Genomic DNA, 10,174 nt, shown 5'->3' with positions numbered 1-10,174 from the left:
AAATACAAAACCACGCGGGTGGGGGGGGGGGGGGGCAGAGCAGCTGGAATCGTTTCAGATGTATTCTCTACAACAGGGGTGGCCAAACCAGGATACAGGCAGCTTGTATGTGTGGTAGTACATGGCACATCAAAGAGGGAGCTAGAAACAATTCAACAAATCAGGCAGGGAACAGAAAGCAGAGCAGCAGATCAGGCAAGGAGCACAGGGGAAGGAGAAAAAGCAGGGCAATAATAGATCAGGCAGAGGAAGGGGATTAGAGTGGCTCTTGGAGGGTGCAAGGCTTACTTTGTGGCATGCCTGTGCTCTCACTGCTCTACCAGAATAACAAGCTACTTGTTGAGGATTCAGGAGGGAGAGAGACAGATGATTGAGGGCCTAGCCTGCAAGCTCTCTGAAGAAAGGCAGAGAGAACTAGGTATGTTTTGTGTGAAAAGAAGATTAAGGAGGACATGTTAGCTGTTTTCAAGTATTTAAAAGGCTACTGTAAAGAAGAGGGAGAATAATGGTTCTCCCTTGCCATGGAGGGCAGTTCATGAAGCAATGAATTTAAACTTAAGCAAAACAGATTTAGATTTAACATCAGGGGGACAAAATTCTTAAGTGTAAGATCCACAGAATGGAGCAAGCTGCCTAGGGGAGTTCCAGGGATTTTCAAGAACAGGCTGGATAGGCATCTGTCTGGGATGGTGTAGGAACGGCACATCCAGCATCTGCAAAAGGGCTGGACAAGATGACCCTTGACATCCCTTCCAGTCCTAGGATTCTACAACGCCACGCGCTTCAGGTAGCCCCTCTATTACATGTGCCAGCTGTGAAGTCATTTAAAACTCATAAAAAGTAGGTCTTCAACTTTCTGAAAGGATGGCTAGACTGTGGCTTTAAAGGCTCCTTGTGATGCATCAACGAAAACGCATGGCATTCATGGAGTCATCTTGCCTGAAGAAGCATATCCATACAGGCTCTCCAGGCAGCCTAAGTAACCGGGGAAATGGTCTGGATGAGCAGAGAAAACCTTATCAGTCTATTACAGGTAACTATGCTGGGGGATTATTTTTCTTGTGTTCACAGATGAAACCAACCACTTGATGAACTTGGTGTTCTATCACGTTGCTCCACTGGCTTGATAGACTACCCCTCTGGTGCTTAGACAACCATTGCCAACCCACAATGCTTTTGCTTTCATAAAGGTAATTCAGGGAAGGGGAATTCAACAGGATAAAAGAACAGGCACATAAGAAATACAGTTAAAAAAAAAAAAGTATTCAGCTTCATAAAGAAAAATCAGAGAGAGATCAACTATCCAATGATGAGACAGAAGTTGGTTCTGAAAGAGAAAGCAACTTGGTTTTATACCTGCTTCTCTTACTCAAAGTATCCCAAAGCACTTTACAGAGCAATAAGTTAGATGCTGGCAGTATAGTGACTGGAGGCAAACAAAGCAGCCATTACACACACAGCTATAGCTCACATGCAGCCTTAAGACATTACAGGCCTTTTAACTGAAGAAGTAAATGGTGCCCACGACACCTGCCAAGATATATCAACTCATTTAGAAAAGGGCATTGAATCTCCCATCGAGATGGCCAGAGCTTAGCATCCCATTCTAATGACAGCACTGCAGCATAGCCCTTCATTCAACAAGAGGTACTAAGGCTTTTGATTTTACAAATACAGAAATCTTGTGTGGAGCGCCCAACTCTCTCTAGTCAGCTCAGTAAGTTGATCCAGTTTCCCATGCTTCAACAAAGATCATCTGGCACTGTTTGCCAAGTGGCATCAGCCTGCTCAACACCATATAAGACAGGAAGGACAAGGGTTTTGCACTGAAAACTGACTAGATGAAGGCCCAATCTAAAAACATTCTTGTGTTAAAAATAGTGAGAGTGCTCTTTGTTTCTTTTTCTTTTTTTTTGGGGGGTGGGGGGGAGTAGTTGAAAAGTTTAATGAAGACAGTTATTGTAAGAGGGGGACTGATCATTTGACCCCCAACTGTGGGGGCAGACTACCAAAAATAAAGGATCAAGATAAACAGGAACAGCAAAAAGACCTCAACACTTCAGCAGACTTTACTATGTCCAGAAGCTTTACAAACATGAAATACTGCTTAATGTAAGAAAGGAGATTAATTTAACCAAATCAAACAAGGGGAATACCATGTACAAAAATTACAAGGCCTGTTCAACTAAGCAAAGAATAAAATGCCACAGATATTTATTAATAAAAAAATCCTGTTTAATGCATTCTTTTCCTACTTGCATAAAAATAGTGCAGTCTGCAAATACCTTTTCTGTTTCTTAAACAAACAAAAAAACAACATGCCATAAGCAGAAAATGTCGCATATTAATGTATCTGCTGCTCGCTATGGTCTGTAGTCATACAATAAAAGATACCGTGGGAGTCAGTGCTTAAGAAAATCCAAACAACAGAGAAACAACATCAATCTAGCAGAGAGCTCTGCTTCATCCGTTGAGATTACCTTCAGCCCTCTCTGTGCTATTTCACACTACACAACGAGCTATCTATTTTTTGCTTTATTGTAGCATTGGCCTTAACTCCTCCAGGTCAGGTTAAATGGAGAAACAGAAGAAGAATAGCAGAGGGAATCAAGCAAATGTCTACCTTATGCCTGGTAAATAAACGGGTATACCGAACAAACCTGAAGGGGGTCAAGAAGTGGTTACATCTGCTTCTCCCTTTACTTTAGCAGAGATGCATCTACCATTCGGAGAGGCCCACCAGGCCTACCTACATACAGCCCTGTACAGTCAGTCATATGCACCTCTAACACTTCTTGGTAACAGATACCCACCACGCCCAGGGTAAGCTATAACCAAATTTGTCTGTTTCTATGGTTTTCAGGAGCACTCAGACCAGACCAGTTTCCTTTACAAACCCTACTTGACACTGCTAGAATCCCCAAGACCTACTTTATGGTACTACACAGCAAGAAGTACACAAGACCAGGCATAAAATGATGACTCAGAGGAGCCTTATAGACCCACTAAAACTAGTTAGTCTATTAGTTGCAAGTCTTCCTCATCTTCTGCCTGACTCCAGACACACAGCTAACTCCCTCTTGCTGCTCAGAGAAGCCCTGCTCCTTCTTACACAGGATCCTAGAATCTGCAATTTCTGCACACACACCACTATTTCTTCTTGCATGAGGTGCAAAGTTCACACTGATTGATTACTCACTTGAAATCTGACCACAAAAGTTGCATTAGAGACAACCCTTTTCTCTTAGTACATTCCCAGTAATCCTGAAAACATCACTAGAAGGGATGTGATAAAATGCACTGAAGTTCTTAGATCCACTCGAGAGTTTTTTTCCAAGTCAGCATGAAGGGAAAGAAAAATGTTTACCAACCCTATGGCTTTACTGCTTAAAAAATTGTTTAAGTAAACTAATGTTGGCAATCCACTCCATCAGGTAGTTTTTTCTCCTATGACATTCCTAATTTAATGATGGAGAAAAATTAAGTGAGAGATTACTTTCTTGCCTACAGTCACAAAGAAGAAAGAAGGAAATAAGCATTTCCTTGCTTCAATTCCTGTGCTCAGACCACTAGATTACACAACCCTCTAAAAGTCAGAAACTTTAGGGATAATAAATATCTGTTCTTTCAGTTTAACCTCTTCAGCAAAGAGAGCTGCAGCCAAGGGAACCACTGAGCTCAGCTCTGATCAACTTCAAGGATGCAGCAAGGAACAGAAATATGCAACAAAAAGGAGAGGCCAGGAAAATGTTTCATATAAGGGGAGCTTGAAATGGCAGAGACTGTTTATCTGAGAGAGGAGACGTAACAGGGAACATGGCAGAAGTATACAAGATAACAAATGGCATGGAAGTGATCTTGTAGGTCAGTGGCCATCTTGTGGAAAAACATAAGAACAGGGGGATGGTCAATGAGACTGGGAGGAAACTTGTACCCCTAGTAAAAGACACTCCACCCCCTCCCCCAACACTTTACAGCACTGAACTTCACTCAGAAGAATTCAAGAATTAAGAAAAATGTTTCCATTATCCATTAGAGATTCATCTGTAGTACTATTAGTGTGGATTTGAGACAGGATGCTGGATCAAACAGACTTTGCTCGTTTCATCCATGCAGCATCTTAAGATCATAGGAAAAGAGGGCTGGGAGGGACTTCAAAAGGTCATCTAGTCCAGCTCCCTGCTCAAGGCAGGATCATCCCTGACTAAACCATCCCAGCCAAGTGCCTGTCTAACCTGGTTTTGAAAGTTTCCAAGCACAGAGAATCCACAACTTCTCCAAGTAGCCTGTTCCAATGCCTGACCATGCTCATAATCAGAAAGTTCCTCCTAATCTCCAACCTAAAAATTTCCCTTGCTGTAGTGTGAGGCCATTGCTCCCAGTCCTGTCCCCTACAGTCACCAAGAAAAGCCTATCTTCATCCTCTCTATAACCACCCTTCTACATGTTCCTATGGAATACACTCCTCCACCCCAATGTCCCATGAAATGAATAGTTACTCCATGGACAGAGTCAGAAAAGGGTTAAGAATGTCCTTCCAAAATGGATCTAAGTCTGCTGCTCTTGCATTCTGTTACCACACGCAAGCAGGGACCGAGCCAAACCCCTGCTTCAGATAAGCACAGTACAGGCAGGGAATTCCTGACAGCTTGCTCTTTCCAGGGTAGATTGAGTCTTCCAGCTCCACACTGAATCATCACCTCCCTATCACCCCCAGCCACCACCCCCATCCCATCAAGGCCTGGCATGCCAAACATCCAATCGTGACATTCTCAAGTGTCAGAGAAAACCAACAGCTGCCCACAAGTTCCCTCTTAACTTTACTCCTCTCCCACTGAACATCTTAAAAAAATTTGAAAAAGATAAAAGCTCAATTGGAAGGTTCTACTGCAGAAACTATAGAAGGGGAAAAAAATGTCAAGGTCTGTGTGTATTCAACAAATAAAAAGTGGAATTATATAAAAGCAACAGCTAATAAAAAAGATTGTTCTGTGCTGTGTTTTCCATCTTTCCAACCATTATAGGAATAAAATTATCCACGGAGAAGATCGAAAACCTTTTTCAAAACTAATACAATTAAGCTTTATTACACTGTTTCAAGTACATTTCTCTCCTCTCCCATCCCAACCCCCTCCATCTCCCGTTCCAATCTAAACTAACGGTTGGAGGCATTCTTCTATTTTATTACCAGCAAAATGCTAGTGTTTAAGGGTCAGAAACTATCTAGTGTTTTCAGCAAGGAAACAAAACCAGTCCTTATTATCTGCTCGCTATTGTAAGAGGAAAAGCTAGAAAAGGAAAATATCTACAGATTGAATGGAGTGGAGGATTTGCCATCCCATTGAAGAATCAAGCACCTGCAGCCACCTTGCTCTTAAAGGGTTTGCCCTACATAGGGCATACAGCTCAGAAAAAGGAACCACGGAATATAAAAGGAGCTTAAGGGAAGGATAGGACCAGATGGACACAACTTTGCTCCAGCCCACCCATACATAAAGGACAGACATACATACAAATACTCCCAGCAGTTGCCGCTTCAGGAAACCAAAGCTAGAAAGAACACTATAATAGAGGCACAGCATGAGACCGAGAAATTGCAAAAATTCCCTTTGCATATGAACATATGGACAACTGTGATAATTAAAACGATGGCTGGTGAATTGTCAGAAATTTCGCTGCACAATCTCCATTATCCAGAAACAGAATTTAAACCTGAATGAAACACCAAGTGGTAGTTTTAATAGTCATCTTTTTTAATTAATTATATGGATAAGAGCATTACAAAAAGGTACAAAAGTGAAAGTGCTGACAGGCACATTTCACCATTAAGAGCATTAAGAAAGTACTTCACATAGTGATCGCGCACTAGCAGAGGGTGGGAAAAGGAACCTGGGAGGTATCAAGAGGTTCTTGCTGCTTATGACACCTATAATTTTCCAGTGTTCAGTCTTTACCCTCATGCCACCCATTGTTTTTAAAGGCGACTGATGCACAAATTCCACCAGCTCCTTAAGATCCACCTTTTCCATCACTTTGCAGTCTGTCTTCAGTAGGCCATACCTCCAGAAATCAAATGGGTTAAGCTCTCCGTCATGAGGTCTAATTGCTTCCAATTGGGGAAGATTAATCTTTACATTTATTACAAAAATAAAAGGCCACTGCTAACATGGTTTTATTTTGCCAGGAAGTGAAAGATGCATCCATTCATAAGGAACAGCGGGGCAGCTCTTCTTTTTTATTACATCAATTTTTAAAAACTCATCACAGTAAACAATTAAACAGAGAAGCAAACCCCACGTTTAGGGGAGAGATTCAAATCCCTAAACGAATTTTCAAAGGTCATTTCAGGCTTAAAAGATGCTTGACAGTGTCTCTTTAAAATCATGCTCATTTCAAAGGCTTATCCAGCAAGCAGCAGGCAACGCACTGCAACAATACAGGTTGAGCTGTTGGCCTCCCCAGAGAAAAATTAGTAATACAACTTTAATTCATATTTATAGCAAGATTTGAGATTATCTGTAATTTTGGGAGCCACAGATTTCTAAAGAATTAAAGAATTAAATAAATAAATAAATAAAAGGTAACTTCCCTTTCAACTAGACCCTGTGGCGAAAGAAAAATAAATAAAATAAAGCCTGAATGATTATAAACTGTGTGTTAAAAAAAGATTCTTCCAATTAAAAAACAATTATCTTTTAAATGTGAGTTGTTTAAATGGTTCAGATTGTGGAGATTTTTGATTTAACTGCATAAGGGGGGTTTGGGGGATAAATAATGGGGACTGACAGTTCCAGGTTTCAGCACAATGCTTCTCGTTTCTCTTCTCTGCTGATCCACTCAGATCTACGTCTGATCCTATTAGCATTCAGCTGCCGCAAATGAAAGACATCACAGACTTACCTTCCTCTCGATGCGGGCCAACTGCTCCTTATAGAAGGTCTCTTGACGCTTCAGCTCCACCTCTTTGCTCTGCAGCTCCTGGGCCTAGGAGGAAGGGGAAATAGCACTGTCAGTAGAAAAGAAAGGTGAGGGGCAACGGTTTGGGGTGGAGGAGGGAGAAGCAGGAAGAACTTGGAGGCCCTGCTTCACGCACTGGTAAAAGGGGTCGGAAGGGGAGGGGGGTGGGATCTGTACTGAAACCAGTCAGAACTGCCACTTTATACATATTTATTTCCAATGCTACCCTCAAAGCTCAAAGCCTCAAGCAACCATCACATTTCTTTCTCTACCCACTTACATACTTTCTTCAGGTCCAAGTTTCAAGTGTGTACTCTTTTCTGAACCCCAAGGCTGAAGCTCAAAGCTCTGATAAAATTCAATCTGTGAGGGGAAACCTTAGATATGCAGCTGTAGTATATTGGTCTCTCATACTGCCCATGTATTTGCTTGTCTATATACTCAGTGTTTTGAGTGTCGTGGCAGCCCCCCAGTTTTATCCCAAAACTAGTGTCTACTATCCCTATACATTCCCTGAGCATACGTGTCCTCAGTCCTCTCAATTTACTTGTCTTGGGCCTTGCTTTCAATGGAAGCAGGTGTTATTTTTCACTACCAAAGTATGAGGTCTGTGTGTGCAACACTTCCAAACAGCAAGCCTGATAGCCCAGCACATGCTTAAATAATAACCTGGGCATCACCCACACAAGTTGGGATAGGAAAGATAACTGTTTGCGTTCTTACAAGAACACAGGTGCCCTATTTAGAAAACAGAGCTCTTTACAGATGGCCACAGTTCAACACTTTCACACACTTGTGTTGACATGGCATTGAGATAATATCATAGATAGCACTGAACTGGTATTTTATATTAGCACCTTGAAATAAAAAGCAGCAACAATAAGATTTCAGTGAAAGAAGGTGGGGGAAGAATGGCATTTGGGGCTCCAAAAACCTTCATGACTCCCTAACTTATTACCACGCAAAAGACCTTTCAAAGGCTGGATTATTGGACTGTTTCACATGAGTGCTAACAGTGCTAATCCATACACAGATCCTAGCAGCACTACTCCTAACTTTTAATGATACCCGCTGCAATCATAGAAGGATGCTGGTCCAAGATGATTAAGCAGCCAGGAGAGGAACATCGCTGTGGGCTCAGACCTGTCATTTTACAGCCAACAGCCATTGCTAATAAGAAAAATTACATCTGAAAGCAAATTCCTGTGCATTTCCTTCCCTCTGCTCCCCTGGTGATGGATATACAGTGGTATAATGGGGCTGCGGGGGTGGAGAGCTTCAAAGTTAGGGATGAAGGAGGGACACTGGATGAGGATGCTGGTAAAGAAGGAGGAGGGCTCTTCATTACATGCAGAGTCTTTAGAAGGACAGCAAGTTCTTTACAGCAATAACTAGCTATGAACAAATTTGGTCCCTGTACTTGCCTTCTCTGCCCTCCAGGGCCAGATTAATGCATAAACACTGAGGGCCCATGCCTAAAACCCCAGCCCCTGGAGTCAAGGGATTAAAACCCAATCCCCAGACTTTACCATGAGCATTTAAAAAAGGATTTTAAGACCAGGCAGACAAAGCCTTGGCTAGGATGATATAGTTGGGGTGGTCTTGCTTTGAGCAGGGGGTTGGGCTAGATAACCTCCTGAGGTCCTGTCCAATCCTAATTTTCTGCAAGTCTATGATTCCAAGATGGATAGGTAACTGGCTTAATAGCCACAAGCAAAGGGTAATTATTAACGGGTCCATGTCAGAAAGGCAGCAGGTTTCAAATAGAGTCCCACAGGGGTCTGTCCTGGGCCAAGTGCTGTTCAATGTGTTTATTAACATTTTGCATGCTGGCATAGAAAGCTTCTTGAGCAAGTTTGCAGATGACATGAAACTGGGGAGGACTGGAAACACAATGGAGTATGCAAGTGCAATTCAGAAGGATCTCAACAGATTGAAAAGATGGGCTAGAGCTAACAGGGCGAAGGTCAATACAGACAAATGCAATGGGCTACACCTCAGAAGGAATAATGAAAAAACAATATGAAATGGGTGACAGCTGGGTGGATAGCAGCACTATGGAAAAGGACTTGGGAATCTTGGTAGACTACAGACTCAATATGAGACTGCAGCATGATGCAGCCCTGCAAAAAGCAAATGCAGTTGGGATGCATCAATAGAAGCATTAGGTACAAGACACAGGAAGTGATAGTGTCTCTACTCAGCACTGGTTAGGCCTCATGTGGAGTAGTGCGTGCAGTTCTGGGCTCCACGTTTTAAAATGGACATGGAGAAGTTAGAGAAGGTCCAGAAGTGGGCAAAGATGATAAAGGGCTTGGAAAGCAAGTCATATGAGGAGAGGCTGAAGGAGCTAGGCATGTTCAGTTTGCAGAAAAGGCACTTAAGAGGGGACATGATGGCAGTCTTCAAATGCTTGAAGGGCTGCCATAAAGAGGAGAGAAAGCACCTTCTCTCTCTTGCTGCAGAGAAGAGAAGTTCAATGGTTTGAAGTTGCAGCAAAATTAAGTTTGGATTGGATATCCAGAAAAAAACTTCTTCACTGTTAGAATAGTGAGGCAGTGGAACAGACTGCCTAGAGAAGTTGTGAACTCTCCATCACTGGAGGTGTTCAAAAAGGTTGGACAGCCACTGGTCAGGGTTGATCTAGGCTGGGGGTGGGTAAAATACAGCCCACAGGCTGGAGCTAGCCTGCCAATCGAATGCATCTGGCCCGTGGGTCGGTGGCCACAAAGTCATAGGATCTAGTCCGTAGGAAGCTGGCACTTACGGCTGCTGCATTGTGCCAGGCAGGTCCTGGCCCCATCCACAGCTTACACCAGCTCATGCCCCATGTGCCAGAAGCAGCATAAGGTACACACTGGCATCAGCTGTGGACACTGCCTGCGACATGCTGATGAGAACCCAGGAGGACCCCAGCAGGACCCAGCCACCCATGTCCACAGCTGATCCCAGCACCCACCTAGCACTGCTTCTGGCGCACAGGCCAGGAGCTGGTGTAAACTGCAGGGCCAGGCTGGAGGTGCGAAACAGTTGGGGGGAGGTGGGACAGGGGAAAAGAAGGGAAGGAAAGGGAAGGGGAAGACAGTAAGGCAGCCTTGTCCATGAGGAGCAGCAGTGGCTGGTGCTGGGCACCAGGCAAAACCTGGACCTGGCAGCAGGTAAGCTTGCCACTTCCAGGGCCCTTCTGGCTGTGGCTGCCTGAAGCTCGCACTGGGGC

General features: G+C 43.4%; 1 protein-coding gene across 4 annotated transcripts in view; it reads right to left on the bottom strand.

The window, feature by feature from the left end:
• Positions 1 to 10,174, bottom strand: part of CHCHD6 (coiled-coil-helix-coiled-coil-helix domain containing 6) — a 145,437-nt gene that overhangs the window by 89,474 nt on the left and 45,789 nt on the right. For 3 of the 4 annotated variants that reach the window (XM_025196850.1, XM_025196852.1, XM_006017777.2), the window contains one exon: positions 6,901 to 6,984. The exons of the other annotated variant lie outside the window; for it this stretch is intronic. In XM_025196850.1, the coding sequence (XP_025052635.1) occupies positions 6,901 to 6,984 (84 nt within the window). The remainder of the gene's footprint in view (positions 1 to 6,900; positions 6,985 to 10,174) is intronic. 4 annotated transcript variants of the gene reach the window in all.

Source organism: Alligator sinensis, unplaced genomic scaffold (genome assembly GCF_000455745.1).
Source record: "Alligator sinensis unplaced genomic scaffold, ASM45574v1 scaffold839_1, whole genome shotgun sequence".
Taxonomy (NCBI): domain Eukaryota; kingdom Metazoa; phylum Chordata; order Crocodylia; family Alligatoridae; genus Alligator; species Alligator sinensis.
Note: the sequence above shows the minus strand (reverse complement) of the source record. Positions and strands in the feature narration are given on the sequence as shown.